This window comes from Callithrix jacchus, chromosome 7 (genome assembly GCF_049354715.1).
Source record: "Callithrix jacchus isolate 240 chromosome 7, calJac240_pri, whole genome shotgun sequence".
NCBI classification, from domain to species: domain Eukaryota; kingdom Metazoa; phylum Chordata; class Mammalia; order Primates; family Cebidae; genus Callithrix; species Callithrix jacchus.
The window spans coordinates 96,707,760-96,731,503 of record NC_133508.1 but is presented as its reverse complement, the minus strand read 5'-3'; the positions used below and the strand labels follow the sequence as shown (position 1 = coordinate 96,731,503).

At 41.5% G+C, this 23,744-nt stretch overlaps 1 protein-coding gene and 1 long non-coding RNA gene across 25 annotated transcripts in view; one reads left to right on the top strand and one right to left on the bottom strand.

Moving 5' to 3' along the window:
- Positions 1–23,744, bottom strand: part of FGGY (FGGY carbohydrate kinase domain containing) — a 439,267-nt gene that overhangs the window by 81,407 nt on the left and 334,116 nt on the right. For 10 of the 23 annotated variants that reach the window (XM_009001341.5, XM_078332007.1, XM_009001339.4 and 7 more), the window contains one exon: positions 18,970–19,085. The exons of 1 other annotated variant lie outside the window; for it this stretch is intronic. In XM_009001341.5, the coding sequence (XP_008999589.2) occupies positions 18,970–19,085 (116 nt within the window). Of the gene's footprint in view, positions 1–2,369; positions 4,375–12,148; positions 12,271–18,969; positions 19,086–23,744 lie in introns of those variants that run through there. 12 more of the 23 variants (XM_002750883.5, XM_078332010.1, XM_078332000.1 and 9 more) reach the window with 5 other exon arrangements.
- Positions 677–23,744, top strand: part of LOC108592611 (uncharacterized) — a 62,680-nt gene continuing 39,612 nt past the window's right edge. For both annotated transcript variants that reach the window (XR_013520136.1, XR_013520135.1), the window contains exons 1-2: positions 677–749; positions 7,527–7,569. This is a non-coding gene — a long non-coding RNA (uncharacterized LOC108592611). The remainder of the gene's footprint in view (positions 750–7,526; positions 7,570–23,744) is intronic.

The window sequence follows — 23,744 nt, the reverse complement described above, 5'->3', positions numbered from 1 at the left end:
TAAGGATTAGGATAGTTATTTTGCTTATCATTATACCTAGGGGGGTATTTGTTGAATGAATGAACACATATTTACCAAGCAGCTACTCTATGTCAGGCTCCGGCTTAGCCTTTGGAGATACAAAAATCACTTGAGCAAGATTCTTACTCTTGAGGCATTTGCATAAGAGGTCTGTGAAAATAACAAAAATAAAGTAACTGAGGCATTCATCTTTGAATCCAAAAGGGTTTTTTTTTTACAAATCCAATGACATAAATGGAATTAAATCTTCAGTAATCTTTTAGCATGAAGGACTGATGTTGGGGTGGTATGGATTATCTCAAGGCTCTAAGTACCAAGAAGAATTCAAACTGGTGGTGTTAAGTCCCCAAAGTAATCAGACTTCCCCTTTGAAACATACAGTTAAAAAAAAGAACAAAAAAGAAAGGGAAGGCTTTTCTGAGGGCCAGCTCATTGACTCCTCCCAGAACAGTCTGATCCCCTCTGCTAGTGAAGCAAGAGGTCAGATCCCCAGACGGAAAATCAATCTCCAAGAGTGGCTGGATAGAATTTCTAATTCCCCAGTGCCACGACACGCAGTCTGTTTCCAGCCAAGGAGAATGAGGCCCAGAGGCGTTAGCTTTCCCAACCCACTGTACATGATCAGGTTAAGCTGACACCCCTCCCTGCCTGGAGCACACAGTGTCTGACAGTCACACAGACAGGCACAGCGGTCCCATGGTGAGGCCTTCCAACCTGCTTTTCTCAAGGTAGGCTAGGCTATTTTGAAGTGACTTTATTACTGAATTATTAAGTATCATTATTAAACATTTTAAACATTTTGGGTTATTTCCTTTGAAAAGATCTAGTCCAGTGCTTATGTTCAGCAGAGACCCTCCAAGGCTGCCAGGCAGTGGGGAAAGAGGGTGTGATAAATAAGCCAGAGGCACAGTTCACCTTCTGTTTTATATATTGGCCTCCCAAAGGTTCCACTGCTTTATATTTTTGAAAACCGGAACCTGATTCTTTCAGTTTAAAGATGAGGAAACTGTGTCCCAAAGATGTAGACCTCTTGTTCCAGGTCATACACTGAGTTACTAGTAATGGAACAGACTCTAATGACTGAGGAGTCAGTCTTTGAAAAATTAGAGCAAGTGAGAATCATTAAGGAGCAGTTTAGAGTCAGAGCTAATGTGCACAAGTAAGATTGTTTCTGGAGACACAGATCAGATTTTACCTGCTAGCAACTTTAAAACTAAGTCCATACCCAGCAGTGCCACTGCTTAAGTGGCTGGCTTTCTGTGTAACTAGTCATAGGTGGCTGCTTTCTTAGCCAGCTTCAGGGAGATTACAAAGTCTCTGTAAAACTTCACCTCCAGTCTGCTGCAACACACACGTATCCAGCACCGACTACTTCCTAAGGATGAGTAAGACTTGGATTCTTATCTGGAAGCTCACACTTGAGTACGGTCAGCAAACACGGCAACGTCTAAGGCCAGAGCGAGATATGGGCACATAGGGGTAGGGCTGTACAGAGATGGGCCTCACCAAGGTGAGTTTCCCAGAGGAACTTTACAGAAATGGGTTTCAGTATTTCATAGTGAACTGACCACAGAGTTAGAAAATCTGGGTTCGTATCTGAGCTTCACCTCTTACTAGCTATCTAACCACAGGGAAGCACTTGCTGTCTTTGTGATTCAGGTTCCTTGTGTGCAAAGTACAACTAATATCAGGGTCTTATGGGATCGTTGTGAGGACTAAGTGAGTGAATAACCAAAAAGGGCTTAAATGACAGCTGGCACATACTAAATGAATCCCCCCTCATTTTTAGGGGCCCCTTGAAGACAGGAGTCCTAGTGCCCCACCATACTATAATATGCTGGAAACTCACAAAGGCCTGCTCTTTCCTAGTCATTGAAACACTTGCTTCAATCTCCATTTTAGGATTTTCTATAAATTTCTCCTCCAGCCTCTGTAGTGGTTAGTCAATTTACTGAGATAAAGACAACTGCAACAGTCCAATTATCCAAACCAGTCTGGTTTGCCAAGATCCCTCTTCATCAGAGACGCTGACAGGTGAAAATGAGAGAGCCAACTTGGTAGGAATTTCACTGCCATCAACTCCATCCAACATACAGGCTCCTCCAGGGCTAGGTGTCAGGGAGGGGGCTGGGGGGAGGGAGGAGGGTTTAGATTTTGAGCTGGTACAAAGTGGCTTGCTCCCCATCTCTCAATGACATTGCTTCAGAAGGTGCCTTCTCCATCCTGAAATTCTCCAATGTCTTATTTTATAACACTCTGTATGCAAAGGAACTGTTGTGAAAGAGGATAGCATTTCTAGGGATATTTAAAGAGTATTCCCCTTCTATTTCAGAGACTCTTCAAAACTGTTAGAGATAAGTAATAAACTTTTATTATTACTCACAGGTTGACTTTTTTACAAGCTATTTTTTTTTGAAGCAGAAAGCAGTATTATCTAAGAAGCACTTAATGTTGTTAATTTTTTTTAAAGTGAGACTATCAGCTTGCAACATTTTTTTAAGACAGTTAAAGGATGAGGGAATACTGAGCAACAGGTACTCCCAAGACTGCTGATCAAATTCCTAATTGATCTGTTTGTGGTTAACAACCCTCACCTGTAATCAGCTGTGGTCCTATGTATCCAACTTTCTCTTTCACTACTCCTGAACTAGGACCTTTCCCAGGAGTTACGGTTGATCTCCGTTCTGTCTGCATCTGTTCCTTTGCTCTCACCAGCACCTCTATCTAAAAAGCCCTTTTCCTGCTGGTTTTCTACCTTTCCTAAGTTAATGTTTCCACTCCAGCCCATTTCAAGCCCCATTTCTTACACAAAACCAGGTTTCTCTTTCCTGCTGGTAGTCACTACCAGAGAGTAGATTATGCATTGGCACTCTCTGGTTTCAGGTCACTTTACATATACTTCTCTAACCCAACTGTCTGTTCCTGGAAGATGGGGAACCTGGCCTTGCTCCCCAACCTTTAAAAAAATTTCTAAGCTGGGTGGGGTGGTTCACACCTGTAATTCCAGCACTTTGGAAGGCCAAGGTGGGTGGATCACCTGAGGTCAGGAGTTCGAGACCAGCCTGGCCAACATGGTGAAAACTCCATCTCTATTAAAAATATAAAAATTACCCGGTGTGACGGGGGCACCTGTAATCCCAGCTACTCAGGAGGCTGAGGTAGGATAATCATTTGAACTCAGGAGGCAGAGGTTGCAGTGAGCCAAGATCACGCCACTGCACTCCAGCCTGGGCAACAGAGTGAGACTCCGTCTCAAAAAAAACAAAAAACAAAAAACACAACACTTGGTCTTATACTACATGTAGTCCAGTTCTTGGATGTCACCAAGTGGAAAGAGCATGTGCTTGGGGACAGAAAAACCTGCATTCAAATTCTAGGTTGAATATAAACATTCAGTGTGAACTTGGGTAAGTTCCTTTACTTTTTTGAGTCTGCTTTCTCATCTGTAAAAAATGAACACAATAAACTTTCCACATAAACCTGTTCTGAGAATTAGGTGAATAAGGTTGAATATTGTTTCTGTAAGGTCATTTCTATCATACCAGGGTAATATGAATTATGTATGCAGTTTTCTTATTATCTGCTTTAAAACTGACAAAAAGCTTAGAAAACTCTGAGGAACAGATATAAGTTCAATAAACACAGGTTCCAGGATATACAAATGTAAGTTGCTAAGACTACTTCTTAATAGTAGTGTGACTCTGGGCAAATCACTTGCCCTCTCTGAGCCTCCATTTCCTTATTTGGGGTATGAGAATAATCACATACCTATTATAGTGACTCACCTAGAATAGTGAATGGTCCAGGGCTCTGGCTCAAGAAAGAGGAGTTCCTATTCCTTATGACTAGACACTACCTCGTACTGCGCTTGGCTATGACTTGTACTGAAGTCTTGTCTCCTCAGAGAGGGGTAAGCTACCTGAGGTTCCAGGCCTCAGTGCCAAACTCAGTATTGGCAGTATTCATCAAAGATGCTTAGGGCAATTTCTTGTCTTTTGAGCTTTAGTTAGTACATCTCTGTGATAACCAGCCATCCCTTCTCCAGTTGGCTTGGCTCATTCCAACATGGAGAGGAGAAGTGAATTCTCTGTAAGGACTACTGTCTCTTAGTATTTAAAAGCAGTGATAGCAGTCAGAGTCCAGTCACAATAGCTGAAACTATGCTAGGTCTTTCAACAGCAGGAATTAAATATAAGAATTTAGTTTCATTGGTGACATAAGAAACTTAGAAGCCAAACAGGTTGTTGAAGCCACACACAGGTTACCAACAGCAGACAGCTGCTACCCCTCTTAGGAATCAAGCGATGATAGGAGGCAGTGGTGGGACCAGAGCCAGGAGCAGGGAATGTCAGCCTAGAACAGAAACCAAAGAAAAGCTGAGTGGCCAGAACTGGGACCTGAGAGAGTCTGGGAGCTGGAATCAGACAGAAGATGCAGCTGCTGCTGTAGCGAAGTGGAGAAATGACCTAACTTCTGCCTGCATGTCATTCTCCTACCAGTATCTCCCCTTGGCCAAACCTGCCCAGAGGTCGGGTGCAAGAGAACCTAGAAGTGTAATACACAGCAGAGCAGGGGAAGAGGCACTTGCCGAGAGCAAACAGGCAAAGGACCAGCCCAGCTATCTTTCAGTAATGTATGTAAAGCATTAATACAGCATGTAATTTATAGTCAGCTAATAGTAATGATAGTTATCATCATAAATATTACTAAAACTTTGTATACCTCTCATTGAGAGTTTATTTGTACCAGTAACTGTGCCAAATACTTTATACATATCATCTAATTTTCACAACAATTGCATAAGGTAGGCGCCCTTAATAGTCTTATTTTTATACATATGAGTAAGTAGGCTTAGAGAGGTAAAAGGACTAATCCGGTGCACAGCGACAGGATTTGAAATACAGCCCAATTTATTACTTATAATATGAATCATACTGCTAATAGTAAAAGACAGGGTACTAGATAAGCTGAACATGAAACTCCTCTCAATTACTGAAGACCTATATTTCCAGGGCTGAGAGCCTAGAACACTCTGTGAGCATTAAGTTTGCCCTTAAAAAAAGTAGAGATTAAAAAAAAATAGAGCATAGCAGACCATCTTTCAGGCAAAATATTTCATAGGGTAGCAGTTGTCCAAATGAAAAAAAAAATGCATCACTTAATGTGGTTTATAAAAGTCCACAGTGTTCTCTCTTAAAGGCAACAGGGTATTTTTGCTATGAGGATTCCAAGTTCAGCAGTCTCTGTGGGCTTGCTGTTTACTGATATTTGATATGCTTCAACATCTGTTGCCCTTCTCGATTGATGGGTGCTTCATTTTAGCACTTCTCTGATGCCAGGCCGGTAAAAAGCTTTAGTACTGAAGTCCTGTGAGATACTCCTAGGTCAGTAAAACAGCTTTGTTTGCAAAGCTGGCCAAAGGAAGAAATATTCATGGAAAAAAGGTGAAAGGACATGCTATCTATCTACCAAACTGGGTATTCTTGGTTATATCCCTAGGTCAAGCGACATCTCCAAAAAGCTATAAACCCAGGCTATCCTAGACACAAAGTCAGGTTTCAAGTTATGATCTGGGCTCTGGCAAGGTTGTATATAACAAGTTCTTCTGTCTTCTTCTATAAGAATTCCATGGAAGGATTTCTAAGTTTATTTTTAAAGAAATAATAATGTTAGAATTTGGTATACGGAAAAACGTGGTCTCTTTTAAAGAACAGGTACACTTCCTTGACTCCATATGACTTGACGTATTGCCCAGTTTTGCCTTGGTTGCCTGAAGTTCAAAGTAATCCCTTAGAGGATTGCTTGAACAGGTGTTTGAGGCTGCAGTGAGCCATGATTATGCCACTGCACTCCAGTCTGGGCAATAGAGCGAGACCCCATTAAAAAATAAGAAGAAGAACTGCCTAGTCCAGGTCAGGGACCCATAGGTATGCCAGATCTGTCCCATAGATATTTGGTGTGACACTCACCAATCCAGAGTTAAAACAACCTGAATTTCAACATCCTGTGGCAGTACTTTGAATACAAATATTAGTACTCACACTTTTCTAGTACTTTTTTCTTACCTAACACAGAATCGAATCACCTTGTCCTTTGCTGGTATCTTCCCATGTTTGTATGGCCTGGGTGGCACCTTAAGGCATTTGAGTTAGAGGATGTCCCACCTAGTATAAGGGATTGGTGTATTTTCCTCTTTTTACATTGTTTCTAACTTGTGAGTTTTATTCCAGTAGCCTACTTAGCCCCTTTTTGTAAGCTTTCTTAAATCCTTTGTGGAAGCAGAGTATGAATAATAAACAAATAAATTGTTTTGTTCACTAAGCAAAACTGCCAAGATCAGTGCAGTAGCAGCATTCCTACTGCATCCTCGGGCTAATGCTCCCTCGTGAGTCACTTGTGCCTGCTCTACCTGCCCCACCTGTCAAAGGGTCACTACAGCTATAAGTTCTGCCCCATCATTCCCTCAAGCAGAAAGAACTTCTTCCTCAGTAGTGAGTGAGAGGTCTGGACATACTTGAGCAGTATCTACCCTGACATGCAAATCTAGCATGTGACACACAAATCAGCTATAGGTACCCTCCAAAGCATGGGGCTGTGGGAGATATGCAGAGAGCAGGGCTGGAGCCAGACCACTTGAGTTCAAAACCATTTTTCTGCTACTAACCATCTAGGTAAACGTAAACTTTTCAATAGCTTGGTGCCTCAATTTTTTGCTTAATAGAGTGGCACGATGATACCACCTATCCCTTATGACTGTGGTGAAGATCAAGCGAACACAGGGATAATAAAAGTACTTTTCTGCTGAACAGGATTGTGCTAAATGTGCTTTCATTCACAGAATACTAGTGGAAACTCAATCGGGTCAGTGAATATGGAACTGAGCTTGGAGAAATTAAGTAGCTTGCCCAGCCAGGTTTGCTCACACAGCTAGTAAGTTGAGGAGATGCCATCACCATGGGGTTCAGCAAGGTGACTTAGAGGGCTACTTTCTGCTGCTCCATTTGATTTCCTCTTACCCTGCCTGCGATGGACTCAGCTCACTTACTCTTTCCACTCCTTGCCCCACATACTTGGCAGGTAGTTGCCACGATACTACAAGACTGAGGATCCAGCAGTAATTACTAATATTTACTATGTTGAGCTGAAATGGAGAGAGATTTGTCCCTAGTTGAGGCCCAAGCTCCTTCCTCTGCTTTCAGAGGAGGCACTTTGCAGCCAAGATGAAAAGCATAGGCCTGGGGGTCCCACAGCACCCTGAATTCTAGCTCTATCACCAGCTAATCCTCAAGGCCCAGTTCAAAGGTTGCCTCCTCTGGAAGACTTTCCCAGCCCTCTTAAGGCAGTGGAAGACACTCCTCAAATGCTCCATCATTCCATTGCAGAGTAATTGCAATTTAAACCAAAATAGCCAACATTAATAAGACTATTTTGCTTTAGGTATAGTCACGTTTACTCCTTACAACATGAGTTATGAGATAATATATCTCTGCTGTTATCTTTTACAGATGAGGCCTCTGAGGCATAGAGAAACTAAGTAAGTCACCCAAGGTAAGTGTAGAGCCAAGATTTGAGTCCAAGCAAATAGTCTTTGCCTTTACACCTTAGAATTTTTCATATCTGTATCCATCTGTGTCCAACCTCCCCCCAACCTGTAGACTGGAAATTCCTTGGGTACCAACATTATGTCTAATTCTTTGATGTCCTGCTACCATCTAAGGCTGTTCCTGTCACATGTAGGCTTGTGTTGATAAGCCTTGGCTTAAAAAATAAAACAGCCATCCTTATCACCTACTTTGAATCGAGGCCCCCACACATGACTTTTCCAGATCTAGTCTACTGTCATCTGTCAGCCCAGCTATCACAGCCCACCCAATCTCCAGCAGCGGAGGAGAGCAGAAAATGCATCCTGGTATTACAGGAAGGACCTGAGTAAAAGGTGCATTAATGGGGGCAAAAACAAGCCAGTGGAGTGATTAATTTGGCTTCCCCTTCAATATTCTGTTTACACAAGTTCATTATATAGCACTTAATTACTAATTTACCCTACTTAAACCAAGAGTGCTTTTAATTTTTAATGAGATAAGGGAAGAAGATGCCTTTACTTAGTAAGGAGCAGCTATTTTATTTCCTTCTCTTGTTTTGCCCAGCCAATTAATAACATTTCTAAGAAAACGCATCCTTCTCATGAATTCTTTCTCCCTATCTTCTTCCCGACTTCCCAGGCTTAAAAAGTGATGGCAACAGACAACCCCTTAGAAACAAACTGGATTCATCTCTGACCTGGTTAGCTGGGCTGGGCAAGGCTTTGTAACATGGAGTAACATGGTATACATAAACAGTGCTATCTGATTGAGGGGAGCTGGGTTGTATCTATTCCCAGGAATCATGATTAGCATATGTATGAGGAACAGAGTCATAGGTCTCCATATAAGGCAATCCCCCCAACAACCCTGCTTCATTTCTTGGTGTTAATGTCAGATAATTTTAAGCACAGTCATGGGATAGTCTACAAACAGTGAGGGGCATGGACTTTGGAGTCAGATCTGAATTTGATTGCTGGCTCTGTCACTTGCTAGCTGTTAGACCACAGGCATGTTACTTAAACTTTTGAGCCTGTTTCTTGTCTGTAAAGATGAAGTGAATAATCTAACTTGCAAGAATTAAATGTCATCTAAAGTACCTTAGCACAGTGCCAGTCTCAGAATAGGTACAGGCAAATATTCATTTTCTTCTTTTTAGTAGAAGGTAAGGTAGGAAAATCCAAGGAGGGAAAGGGACTCCAGCATGTTTATCATTAACTACAGAGCAAGGAATCTCAGTCCTATTCAAAGGGCTCCTCTGTAATGGTGAAAGGGGTTTGCCCCAGGATGTAAGCCAGCACACGGATTCCTTCATTGAGAACATCTTGCTGTGAATAAAATGACAGCTGAACTAAACAGTACACTTGGTGACATAATTGATTTACATTCTGATGCAAGTTCTTTGTTTCATAGCAAATCTGATCAAACCATTTAGAGACTGGCCTCTAGTCTGCAGACCGCTCTGAATAGTCCAGTCTGGGTGACTCAGTTGGATGTCTCCAAGTGCTTCTGAAGATCCCTCCCACCCTCCTCTGAGCCTAGAGATGTGGCCTTATACAGAATATATCAAAAGCCTCCCTTGCTCTCTGACTCTGATTTCAGCCAACGGTGAGGCTGGCAGGAGATTAGAGAGAGAGAGAATAAAGTGCAGTGCAGCCCTTTTCTTCCAGGGTCACTGTGCAGTCTCCACACAGCCCTCTGTTCTGGGCTTCCAGTAACTGCACTGTTTCCTTGCCTCTACAGGCCCAGCCATTCCAAACTCCAGGCTACCACATTCTCCCTGTGATTCCTCTATGTCTCTATGACTGCAATTTTGTAAACAGTCCCTCTTTTAAACCCTCTCAAATTGCTCTGATTTGAGGGTGCTCTCTGTTTACCAGTGAGGACACTAACATTTACCAAAGAGATATTTTAATATACATTTAAATTCTTGTCATCTATTTCTGATACTAGTTTTTAAAATAATGGTAATCACTTAGCCCCATAAGAGTCCATTTCCACTTGTGGCTGAGCTCAACAGTCCTTGCTTTGGGTGGTAGGCTAGGACTTGGATTCTGGCTCTCTCACTATCTAGCCATTGGCTTTGGTAACTCACTTAACCTCTCTAAGCCTGTTACCTCATTTATAAAATTATTATGATAATAGTGTAGAAAATGTCTTTATATACAACGTTGAATATGGTATAACTTTTTTAAATGTTCAAATTTCTTTGAAATGCATACAATTAAAGACATGCTATTCAAGATTGTGATCCCATGATAGTTTCTTATGGTTCATTGCAGAGGATCAAATACCTCTGTTAGGAAACTATAATTATGATTTCTTTCTTTTTCTTCTGCATGTTCTTGATCATTTGCCTAAATGCTTCAACTGAAACTCTTTTAAGACACTGTACCTTCCACGGTCTGAACTGAATATCAAACTTTTTCTAGTAGTATGTATGTGTTTGTGTATGTGTGTGTGTATATGTGTGTGTAGTTATTTTTCAAGGCAATTTTTCCAGTCACAGAATATTCCTGATTTAACTAAAAGCTTTGTCTTTCCTGATCTCTTATTTGAATCCATAGCTTAATTTACTGTGCTGCATATTATACAGCATGTATTTCACTGTTATTCATGAGTTATTTTAGTGTAGAGAAAGAACAACCTATTTCTAGTTTATTCTAACAAGAAAGTTTATAATAAAAATAAAGGCATAAATAGTAATTAGAGTGAAGAATTAATTACTTACAGACACTTGTTTCTATGAGATAATCTTATACTTTTTTTAGGTTTACATGAGTATGAAATACCATCTTGAATAAAATCAAGTCAAATAGGCAAACCTTATGATAGAGAGTTCTGTAATCCTTCAAAGTTTCTAAGAACTTAATAGATATTTAGCCATTGTTTGCTTTTATAAAAGCCCAATTCTCATATTCCTGAATAAAAATTGTGGGTGGGGAGGTGAGAGAGATATTTGGGAAAATACGTTTTGTTAGCGTAATTCTTTGTGTTAGTAACAACAACATTAAAGTATCTTTTAATTCAAGTTCTTTTAATCTATCACAGTATTCCTTAATCTACTGTACTTCTTTATTAAAGTATTTCATTCATGTTCTTAAAGTGCTTTTTATATCTACGTAAAGTGCTTTTTTAAATCTACCTTGTTTATATCTATAAAAAGTAAACAGGCATATATTATAATTAAAAGCAAATAAATAGAGCAAAATAACACTGGTGAGTATGATCATTCTCTAATGCATTAGAATATTTTAATACCAAAGAGGGCAACCTTTTTATTTTTATTTCTATGTTGGACACTCAACCAAGCAATGATGACAAATGTGTGATGCTATTTTTATAAACCATATCACCTTGTGAGAGGTAGCTGAGTTGCCACCCCTAGCAATGTATATATATTTATAGGATACGGGCTGATGGAATACAAAGAGCATGGGCTTTGTGTTAAGCAAGTTATACAACATTTCTATGCTTCAGAGCCCTCATCTGTGCAAGGGTCGCTGCTAACAACCCTGAGTTGCTTCAAGGATTCTATGAATGACAATGGATGGAAAGTAACAGATCCTGCTCTTGGATCACTCTGTAGGGAAGAGGAGAGGCAAATGATGTGTATCTTCTATTGAAATAATTTCCTTAAAAAATTATAATTTTGAGCTAATGTTTTGACTTTTATATCCATGGTACCACTCTGCAAACTGGATTGGAGCCAGAAGTTTTATAATTAATCAGAACCTGATCTATTTTTGTTTTATTCTTTTTTTTTTCTGGAGGGGTAGAGGAAAGTCTTTAAAAAATGTCTCATTAACCAGGTGTGGCAATAAGAATAATGAATGTTAGGGCCATCATATTCTTAACTGAATTCTTCTTTTGACTATTAATTATTATACCATTCTAAAGTTTTCTGTTGACTTTCTGAGGGACCTTGACATACGGGACAGGATACTCAGAAAATTCAATCAGTAATCTGAATCTATTTAATTAGGAATCAGAATCTCATCCAGAAACACACGCTTAAGCAGCAAAGGGCAAAAGGCTACTAAAAAAAGCTGATACTATCAGGACCATATATGAAATGAGTAGGATTATAAGAGGCCCTGGGGATGAAAGCTAAATAGAACTAAAATCCACGGCAAGAGATTCCTTATACACAAGAAACGTAAACACTGAGTTTTCACACACTGTTGATGGGAGTATATCTACACTATATATCAGAACCCTAAATGCTGGGCACACTTTTTGCATGCCTCCAATTTTATTTTACTGATATAATTTAGGATGTGTGAAAACATTTAGTCACAGAGATATCAGTTGCAGCATTCTTTAAAAACAATGGAGAAACCCTAAATATTCATGTCTGGAGGACCGGTAAAATAAGTTAAAATATATTCTGGCACGGCAAGGTGGCTCACACCTGTAATCCCAGCACTTTGTGAGGCTGAGGTGAGTGGATCACGAAGTCAGGAGATGGAGACCATCTGGCTAACACAGTGAAACCCCGTCTCTACTAAAAATACAAAAAATTAGCTGGGCGTGGTGGCACGTACCTGTAGACCCAGCTACTCAGGAGGCTGAGGCAGGAGAATCACTTGAACTCGGGAGGTGGAAGTTGTAGTGAGCCAAGATCTCTCCACTGCACTCCAGCCTGGGTGAGAGAGTGAGACTCAGTCTAAAAAAAAAAAAAAAAAATATATATATATATATATATATATATATATATATATATATATTTTCTATCATGTAGAAAATTATGCAGCCTACAAAAATGATAAATAAAGAGGTTTACTATATATTCTGGGGTATAGGAAAAGGTCTATAAAGATAAAACTTTATGCACTGTATGAATACATTTAATTAAAAAGTTTAAAATGATTTTAAAATAGGTACAAAAAGACTAACACAATAGAAAGCATAATATTAAATAGTTAATAATTAAATAATTTAAAATAGGTTATTTTAAGATAAAAAGATCAATGTTTTCATATTTTCTTTCATCTTAATTAAATTTTTTAATTTTTGTCCCCAAAGAACATGAATTATTGTTTGCATTCCAGAAAAATGAAAAAAAAATGCAAGCAAACTAAATTGAATGCACCAAGAAATGGGATGGTTTCATACTTCTGAATATCTACAATATTTCAGTCCTTCCTAATCTCTAGAAATTAAAAAAATGATAATCAGCTTTTATTTTGCAAATAGCAAAACTGGTATTTACGGTGAGAGAAAGCCAAATAGAGCTAAAAAAAATCATAGAAAGTTGACTTACAAAATAAAACAGAATGACAGACATAATATATACAAAAATCATAGGCTCTGAAATGCATAACAGGTGATGAGTATAACTGGCTCTAAATGAAGTGAATTTCATGAAAAAGAACAGAAGGAGAGGCTTCGGCTAAGCAATGAGGATGTTTGCAAGGACTGACCTCCAGGGTAGACCAATGCAGTCAGCATGGATGGTTTATCTTGTGGGCACCCATTACAGAAAGGGTGAGTAATCACAGCTCTCAACTGGCCACTTACATGTATTGGTCTTGAAGACACAGGAGTCCGTCTGGAACATGACAGGGAAAGTTGATGGTGGGAGTGCATGGAGTCAGTGGTTTACAGGGGTGGCAACACTCACGCAGTGGGAGGAAGGAAGGTTTGTGATTAATTGGCTGATTCCAAGGGCTTATTTTCTTTACACTGGTACTCCCCTTAAATGACTGCTGAATGCATTTTGATCTCATCACTGTCTCCTTTTACTGACTTTTGCTTCAGATGCTTCCTCAGTTCCTTTTTTTCAGGGATGGGGGTAGTCGTTAAAGTCAAATAGCACTGCTGGAATTAAAGCTTGTTTTGTCTACATAGACTTGAATAAAAACTGCCCCTGAAGATAAGAAATTATAGAAAGCTAATGACATCTGCAGGGGGCCTGAAGGAAACAGTAGAGAGCCATTTCATATTGCTGTCTCTTTGCCATATGACTGAGTTTTCTCTCTCACAATGACTTGAAACTGCTTCTTGTTTTATTTATCTGTCCTTATATTTCTTAGAATCTTTTAACTGTCTGTGCTTAGAAAATGTAAGCATAGTGGTATTTCATAAACATATTTTTTCCCACTTGTTGATTTTCCAGGACCTGGGAGCCTAGAAAAGTGTTATGGAACAATCTCAACTTCTAATTATAATTATTTGTTTTCCAAGATATTCAGAATTATAGAGCATCATTTTGTACTCTACTGATGATGGGGGAGGGATCAAGTAGAAAGGTCACAGAGGTCAAGACTATAGGGATTCCACATTCCTAAGAGTAAAGGGAGCGGAAGTGGACTGCCTTCCTTGTGTCCCCTCCCACCTATTCAATAGCTAATCTTTTACCTTGAGAACAGCATATCTGTGGTTGATTCCATATTATTCATTAAGCTGCAGATATAAAGGTGATCATGATTTGCCCTCAAGAATACTTGTCCTCAAGGAAACTGTACTTTTTAGTAAAGACAAAGTTTTGAAAACTACTAAAAAGAAAATACCTTTTCTAAAGAGGGACAACTCTTTAAGATAGTCTGAGTCATTCTATCCTTTAGAATGAATGAATGGCTATATCAGTATTCTCTGTGAGATCTGAATTTGGCAAAAAAATAGAAGAGAGAGCGGAAAGGACAGAGGAAAAGAGACAGAGAAAAACTAAGAGAAGGAGAATCTGAATGGATAGAAGAACAGAAGGAGAAAGCTAGGAACTGTCAGCTTATTTCAAAATTTGCAATATCAGTAGATTTTGTTGTTGACCAATCTTTTATTAAGGCCCCACCAGAAAATTCTATCCAGTCTCCCTTCCCCTGATAAAATTCTCCCAGAATTGAGATACACAGAGTCTACAATGCTATAAATAAAATCTACAGCTGTGGATCCATTCTGATCCATTGGTATCACCCAAGAAAGGTATAAGACTCTACCCCTGGCTGAAATAATTGATCAGGGGCCTAAGAAATTCAGAAAATTTCAGAAACCCGTCTCCTCAAGCACATAAAATTGTTCCCTACATCTACTATCTGGGTTCTCTGGATTCTTCCTAGCCTTGCTAGCATCTGAAGGAGATGACTCTGTCTGAGCCTACCAAAGTTGGCCTATCTAGATAAGAAGTGAAATCCTCCATCTAACCACCAGATACGTCGTCTATGGAAGATAAAACATCTGGCTTGCTGGAATAGTTGAGATGCAGGAAGGAATTGCTCAACTTTCTTGAAGAGGGAAAGGCAGGCACCCTACAAACCAAGCCAGGATCTCTGAAGTTCAAATAAAAGACTATGTTGAAGTTCAGGATGAAAATATGAATCACAGAAAGAAAGCAATTCTGTTTTGCCTTACCTTGCCTGAATCTGGAGCTGGTCCCCAGGCCTGGGGCACACGGGTTGGCCCTTGTTCTTTGGAGGAGAGCAAATGATGCCAAGTCTATATGCATTTTCATTTCTAAAGCAGTTCCAGACATAATCATTCTAATGACATTGGTTACACCTGAGAGATCACTGGAACTTTAAAAGTCTCTTCTTTTCAACAGTCCCATATGAGTGGCAATTCTTATTAAAACATTTTTTTAAAAAATACATAAAACAGACAAGCAAATAAAACAAGCACTCAGAGAGAACAAGTGACATTGTCTGAGGATACATAAGCAAGCACAGAACTCCAGATTATGGGGATTCCGTCAAATAAGTGATGACAGATAAGACCTCAGGCCTCTCTCAGCTAGGGGTTCCCTTTACTAGATTGTGTCTCCTGAAAATGATCAGGACAGGCACATACATCCTTGGGCTGAATAGGAGACATGAGCTCGTCTTTACAATGCTGTGAGCCTTGTAGCTGCTACTCAAGTCATCAGTTCCAAATCTGATCTACCATATCTTGGATTCTGTTCCAGAAGACTAATAGCAACTCTCTCACGTAGCCAAGATGTCAGTGTGGAATTAAGCTGAGTTTCTCATTAGGGGAAAAAATGAGTGGAATTCCTTTGGAGCTGGAGATCACAGTTTTGAATATCAATGAAGTGGCTGGGCAATGGCTCACGCCTGTAATCCTAGCACTATGGGAAGCCAAGGCCGGCAGATCACAAGGTCAAGATATGGAGACCATCCTGGCCAACATGGTGAAACCCCATCTCTACTAAAAATACAAAAATTCGCTGGGCATGGTGCTGCGTGCCTGTAGTCCCAGCTACTCAGGAGGCTGAGGCAGGAGAATCCCTTGAACCCAGGACGTGGAGGCTGCAGTGAGCCAGGATCGCACCACTGCACTCCAGCTTGGTAATAGATCAAGATTCCATCTCAAAAAAAAAAAAAAAGATATCAATGAAGCCATAAGTCATGGTATGAAGTATCTGGAAGTATCTGACAGAGCAGCCTCATCTTGACACTATCTCTGTTTGAGCTACAGACTATCTCCTGATTTGTGTCCTATGGCATTTCTTTTCAGAAAATACATGACTGAACACTTAAGAAGCCAGAAAATATTTTTAAAGAAAAAAATAAATGGAACAAATTAGAAAAAGAATGACAATCGGCTGGGCACGGTGGCTCAAGCCTGTAATCCCAGCACTTTGGGAGGCCGAGGCGGGTGGATCACGAGGTCAAGAGATCGAGACCATCCTGGTCAAAATGGTGAAACCCCATCTCTACTAAAAATACAAAAAATTAGCTGGGCATGGTGGTACGTGCCTGTAATCCCAGCTACTCGGGAGGCTGAGGCAGGAGAATTGCCTGAACCCAGGAGGTGGAGGTTGCGGTGAGCCGAGATCACGCCATTGCACTCCAGCCTGGGTAACAAGAGCAAAACTCCATCTCAAAAAAAAAAGAAAAAAGAAAAAGAATGACAATCAAGACAAGATATAGACCCAGAGAGACTTTCATTTCAATTCTGCTTCTACCCTTTCTGTGTAGCCTTGGGGAAATTATTTAGAACATCTCTGAAGCTTGGTTTCCTATCGCAGAAGGATAAAAACATACATTCTGCAAGCAGGAAGACTGTCAAGATTAAATGAGGTGTCTTAGCTTAGGCTATTATTACAAAATACCATAGACTGGGCACTTAAACAACAGAGATCTATGTTCTCACAGTTCTTGAGGCTCAAAGTCTGAGATCAGGGTGCCAGCAAGGTCAGGATCTGCTGGGAGCCCTCTTTTGGCTTGTAAACAATTGTCTTCTTGCTGTGTCCTCACATGGCAGAGAGAACAAGCAGGCTCTCTGGTGTCTTTGTATAGGGGTCCATCAGACCATCATAACCCATCAGACCAGGCTCCTTCCCTCATGATTTCATCTAACCCTAATTATCTGCCAAAGACACACTTCCACATACCATCACATTGAGTGTCAGGGCAAATTTTGCAGGACTACAAAATATTCAGTTCACAACACAGGGTAACCTCTGCAGAACAGTAGTAAAAGCGCCCCTCCTGTTTTAACTATTATAATTTGTTGCAGGAAGGACAAGATATCCGGTTGTGAGAACATCTCTGTCAGCTGATACATTAAAAGAATAAGTGACAATTCATTGTTATTTCAACAACAAATATCTCCATGTGCTATTTTTGAGAAAGGACCAGACTATCCAGAAAAAAGTCCAGAATTGAACCATACCATCTTTGTTTAAAGACTCACTTAGAACCCACAAGTATTCATGATGGATTTAATTCCTTATGAGGGAGATTTCACAGTCATTAGTTTCAGAGGCTTGGACAGTATGTAGTGTACCACGTTTTCCAAAATGCCGTACAAACAGCATCACAGTTTATATCTGTCTGTTCCTAACAGTGTACCCTTAAGTTTTTTAAGCTTTCTGGATCTCTGTTGCCCAATTTCTGTGGCTCATGAGCATTGCAGTAGGTATTAGGAAGATTATCCTAAAAGCATCTAGCACAGTGTCTAGCACATAAGAGGCTCACAATAAATGAAGCTCTAATTACTGAGCTACTAGTGAAAAACCTGGCTTGTAGTCCTAACCTTGAGACCATGGGCAAGTCATTTGGGCACTCTGCTTCTTAGCTGAACAGATATCTCTCAAATATTCAGTTAAGAAATTAGAGCCAGACTTCTTGTTTCTGGCATTTACTAGCTGTTTCATTTAGGCCAAGTTATTTGGCATCTTTAGGCCTCAGGTTCCTCAACTATAAAATGGGGATAACAGCTGTTGCAGAGACTAAATGAGCATGCTTGACACACAGAAAGAACTCATGATGTGCTGTCAATTACTATTATGAATAAAGAAGTGGAGGTGCAGAGTAGAGTGTTTAGGCCACAAGGGATGGTGGGTAGTCAAGCTATGATTTGTGCCCAGGTGGTCTAATGCTAGAACCTGTATGCTCTTAGCCTCTACATCACATTCGTTCTTTACCTTTTTGTAATATTTTAGCACTCAAAACCTCTCCACAAAGCCCGATGTGTGCAAAGTCTTTCACAATCTGGTGGGAGGAAAAGTTTTGTCTTTCACCAGAAACTAGTATGTTTCCTCTTTTTGAAAATAAGAATTATGCAATTTATCATGGGTTCTTTTTTGTCTTGGCTGCCAAGAAGCTCAGAGCCAAATTATGTGTTTAATCACAGCCACCAAATTGTTTCCTTCTTCCTATATCTCTGTTCCTTATTTACCTTTTTAATTCCTTTTTTATTTAATACTAACATTTTCTTTCTTTTTTTTTTTTTGAGATGGAGTTTCGATCTTGTTGCCCAGGCTGGAGTGCAATGGCGCGGTCTCTGCTCACTGCAACCTCCGGCTCCTGGGTTCAAGTGATTTTCCTCCCTCAGCCTCCCTAGTAGCTGGGATTACAGGCACCTGCCACCATGCCCAGCTAAATTTTTATATTTTAGTAGGGGTTTCTCTATGTGGGCCAGGCTGGTCTGGAACTCCTGACCTCAGGCGAACCACCCGCTTCAGCCTCCCAAAGTGCTGGGATTACAGGCATGAGCCACCATACCTGGCTTAATACAAACATTTTCATTTTTTGTCTTGTTGATAGAGGCCATAAAGGTATTTGAAAAATGGTGGGGTTGACACAGGCAAACAAAAATCTGAAATACACATGAAAAATTGAAGTTTTGAGCCTTACCTGTTTCATGTGCTCAAAGAAAAGTGGTCAAGGGGAAATTTAAAATGAATAATTTATGTTAAAGAAGAAAGGAAAAAACCAACTGAAAAACAGAACAACCAACATGAACTAAGGCCAAGTCAATGCAATAAATATGCCTGAAGCTAGAAGTGTTTGTGCTTTCCCTGGCTGGAACCTATAATTTCTTAATTATATCTTATGAGTGTTTTGTAAAATGTGAGTTGCTGTCAAGAGGAAGGATGGCCTCAGACAAAGGAGGAGCCACACCCCACCCCCTGGTCCTCACATACCTGTACAGAAGCGAAATCCCCTGAGGCACAGGCACCCAGAATAGCAGCACCCACAAGAACAGACTCCACCTCTTGCGACAGGACCACAGGCATGCCTGTGCAGGATAAGGCCACACCTTGGTTAGGGAGCAGAGCCAGGGGGGTGTTAGGAGCCAGCAAGCAGCCACAGTGGCAAAAACACCTGACATCAGGGCAGCGGCAGGCCTCCCTCCCAACTCCCCACAATCCTCCCTTCCTTGTTCCTTGGGATTACTTGGTTCTAAAAGATTTCACTGCCTGTGCCTGCTGGTGCAGTAGCCAAAGGCCCGAGAGAGCCAATATCATATGTATCAACTCACGAGACCTCAGTGCCCAGGTTTTTCAGGCTCCTGCAAGCTGCTACCTGCCATTTGGTTCAAGTTCAGATCCACAGATGTTTATTAACTGCTTTGCTGGCCTAGGGAATGCTGAGATGAATTGGACTGTGCCCTTCTATTCAGGTTTCAGAGGGAGATGGATAAGAGAGATGAAGGCTATGGAGAGCCTGGTTCCCTAACTGAGATGTGCTAAGGGAAGGGAGGTAGCAAGAGAGGATGTGATTCATCCCTCCAGGGGCTTCTCCCCTCTCTCACGGTACATGCCATAGCCCTTACGGTGGCTGACAAGGGGCCCTCCCTCCTGGATCTGACCCCACTTCTCCCACTCTGATCTTCTTGTCTCCTCTCCTAGCCACGTAGTCCTGTCCTCCGTGCTGCTTCCTGAGTGTGCTTCGGGGCCCTTGACCATGCTGTTCCTTGTCTGGAACACTTCCTCTCAGATGCCTACATGGTAACTGCTGGCTCCTCCCTCAGGTGTTTCTGCAAACATCACCTTCCTATTGAGCCTTCCCTGGCCATCAGATTTAAAATTATACTTCCCTCAACACTCCTTTTACCCCTTAACTGCTTCATCCTCACCTTCCAACATTGTATTTTACTTACTTATCTTGTTTAATGTATGTCTCTTCTGCAAGAACTTATGCTACATGAGGGTAGAAACTCTGTTTTGTCTACGGCTGCATCCCTGGCATCTAGAGCAGTATCTAGCACATGGTAAGCAACTGAATGATGAGAGAACACATTTCTGGGGTAGCGGTCATCACTGATCACCATGGAGATGAGGCTTAAACAGGCCTCTGAAGGGTGAGCAGGGGTCCACCAGGCAGGGAGGAACCCTCTGCATGCCAATGCCGGGTCGTTGAGGGTTCATGGTAGGTTTAAGATTAATAGAAATAATTTAGGATTCTTGGGTCTATAATGTAGCTTGATCTGCTAATCAGGAGATGGTAACAAACTTTACAGAGGTTTTGCTGTGAAACCTTCCTCTACTCAAGCCATAGGAGTTATTTTCTCAAAGCTTAGATTTCTTTTCCTATCTTGCCTGAGAAGATTTCCCGAGGCACTCTCTTTGCATCCCATTATCTCCTCATTCAGATCTTTCCTCCAGCTACACAGACAACGAGGGCAGGGAACTAAATTCCCATAGACACCTCAGAGAATTTAGAAATACAAGGCCCCAGCTGGGCCAGGGCTGGAGACGTTGCCAACATGGTGTCAGGTGGGGTGGGAATGCTGGGAGAAGCTCAGACCTGAGTTTGTTTCCTGGTTGCACTAGCTCAGTGTCCAGCCAGTCACTTACACTCCTTTAGCCTTGGTTTCCCGAAATGTAAAATGGGGATGATGATAAGACGTACTGCACAGATGTGTTGTGAGGCTTAATGAGAGGGCACACACTTGGTGCTTAGCACATTTCCTGACCTTCAGTAAGCCCTGGAGAAATGATGGCTGGTACTATTAGAATTCAGATGGATGGCAAGTGAAGCCTCTCCACATGTACAAGACCGGGGCTAAACAGTGGATGAGTGGGGAAGGGACAGGAAAGGTTCCCATCCATCATCCAGAGGGGAAGGACAGATACCAGGCCACACTGAAGGACTGTGCTGACCCCAGCAGGAGAGAGCACTGCAAGCCTTTTAAGAATCCTAGGAATGGTACAGATGGGTGTGTGACTGTGACCACCCAGACTTCCCTATGGACCTGGGACATTTTAGAAGACAGTGCCTCCAAACACCATTTACTTCCCAAGCCTTCCTTACCCTGCCAAAAGCTTCCCCAGTTGTAAGCAGGGAGGAGCTACTCAAAGGCCCCTTTCTTTGGGAACCAGAAACCAGAGTGAACCTGGTGAATCCCCTATCAGCTTTCAAGTTGCTGTCCAAAGTGCTCTGAACCCAGACTGCCAGGGATTGAATCCTGGCTTCCCCACTGACTTAGCTGTGTGATTCTAGGCAAGTTACCTAACCTTTCTGTGCCTCAGTTTTCTCATCTGAAAAATGGGGTTACAATTCCACCTATCTCAGAGTTGCTGTGAGAATTAAAACTGCTATTATAATGAGGCTCTTAAAATGGTGCTTGGCTTAGAGAAAGCACTAAATTAGCATTAGCTGTTATTCTTAAAGTTTATCTTACTTCTGAAGTTTCTCCTCACACCTGTTACCCAGGGTGGAACCAACCCACTGCTTCCATTTGCCTCTCAGACCTCTTCCCTTCCTCCTTCCACCTATTCTGAGCCTGGAAGACTGGCCAGTGGGGATCACAGCTGTGGCCCCCTGCCCTCTGGTTCCATCCTTGACTAAGCTCCTGTAGGGATGCCCTTTTCAGACATTTCCCCCAGGCTCAGATTGGGCACTGCTCCCTGCCCTCACCCCTGCAAGTCCAGGGTGGAAACACTGCTGGCATCCTAGGGTACTTCTTGGTTGTCTGGACTTCCAGTACCCTGACCACGGCTCTGCACACTGACTCTTTATTCAGCTTCCCTCTGGTTAACCTAACTGGAGTGTGTATCTGTTCCCTGCCTGGACCGGACTGACACCGACACATTTTGTCCTCTGAGTCCCCACTCTACTCATTCTGGATATTGATCATAGGACCAAGGGCGCTTTTTCTGTGTTTTATAAAGAACCTCTTGGCAGGATATTACTGTTCTTCTTAGCATCCCTGTGCCAACATCAGGGCTTGGCACACTGGTGTGCTCAGAGAATGCTTCTGAGTGAATAAATGAATGAAGAAATAATTAAAATAATGAGTAAGACAGGAAGAGGGAAACCCCTACTGAAACTGCCAGTACAAAAAAAAACAAAATTTAGAAGAAGGAACATTTAGTCCCAAGTCAGTGGGGGAAACTTAAAATTACTTAGTACACACCAAGTATTTCTTGAAACCACAGTTAATCAAATGACCAGGGTACAAGGAGGTTCTTCCTCCCCATGTAGACAACACTTCCCAAGCTGCCAAGGCCCCACTTTCCCTGCTTATACAGAGCAGGCTGTTTCAAAATAATAAGCTGCTTTTTTTCTCAAATGTCCCTCTTCCTTTTTGGCATGCGGCTTCCTAGAGGAAATAAGAGAACTAACATTTATTGATCACCTACTTGGCTAGGCACAGAGCTTGGTGCTTACACACTCATGAGCATGTATTCCTCAGTGGTGATCTACATGAGGGAGACAATAACTTTTTTGTTTGTTTGTTTCAGAAGAGGGAACTGAGGCTCAGAGAGGGAAAGTAACTTGCCCAAAGTCACAGAGCTGATCTCTTGTTTTTTCCACTACTCCACACTATCTCCAAAAAAACCTCCCAAATTCCAGTGTGTTTTTCACATGTATTTCTGAGAATCCTGTGCCAGGTCGACACTCTTCCCTAACTCTGTCTTTGTAGGAAAACTAGAGCAATACAATGTTTAAAGGCACCAAAGACAGTACGTCTATACTGGCTACTTGTGTACATGCCTTTTATGGGGACAAATGCAAATGTGTTCTTTTCTCTGAGTGCTGGGTGAAGGAGAGGAAGAGGGCGGCTTGCCTGGAATGTGAACTATTTTATCTGATGCATTAATGAGTTTAGCAGAACCCAAAGCATTCAAAGGCAGATGCACTTTGCCATCACTTGTCAGTCACAGGCTTCCAAAGGCAGAGGAATTCCAGGCTAAAGAAAAGGTCCCTTTGTCTGGAACTGTAACTGGTCCATAGTTAGAGACAAAAGGTCCAGTTTCAATCGGAATCCAAATAACGATTAACAGCCTTTTCATTCAACAGCCTGGAGGAGAACAGTTTCCAAAGCAGAACTTTCTGTGAAGCTGCTGCATTCCCCCTTGCTTCTGAGTCAGCCCAGGGATGTAGGGCCTAGAAGATGACCCATTTTCACAAAGTCCAGGGCTGCAGTGCCAAGTCAGTGCCGGGGTCACTCCCAGCTGCCCTGCTCTGGGGGGGTGGGCCCTGTTTCTCATTTTCAATAGTACCATGTTGTTCAAAGCTGACTTTCATCTTTCCTCTTGCATCCAGGTAGGAAGTATTTTGGCTATCAGAAGGCTGGAAATTGGGGCCGGGCACGGTTGCTCATGCCTGTAATCCCAGCACTTTGGGAGGCCAAGGTGGGTGGATCACTTGAGGTCAGGAGTTCAAGACCAGCCTGGCCAACATGGTGAAACCCTGTCTCTACCAAAAAAATACAAAAAAAAAAAAAAAAAAAAAGGCTAGAAATTGGAATGTCACAAATCAAATTTTAAGCTTCAATGTTATCTGAACCAGCCAGATGACTTTTAGATAAAATTTTATAGATAGTTTTTTTCCTGAGGACAATTATAAGGCAATATGGGCTCTTTTTATGTCTCTCCTTCTGCTTTAAAATAGCCCACTTCTATAGGGTTTTGGACACCTCAGGAAAGAGGGGATATCATTTAAATAGTTACAAACTTGGCAGAAAAGT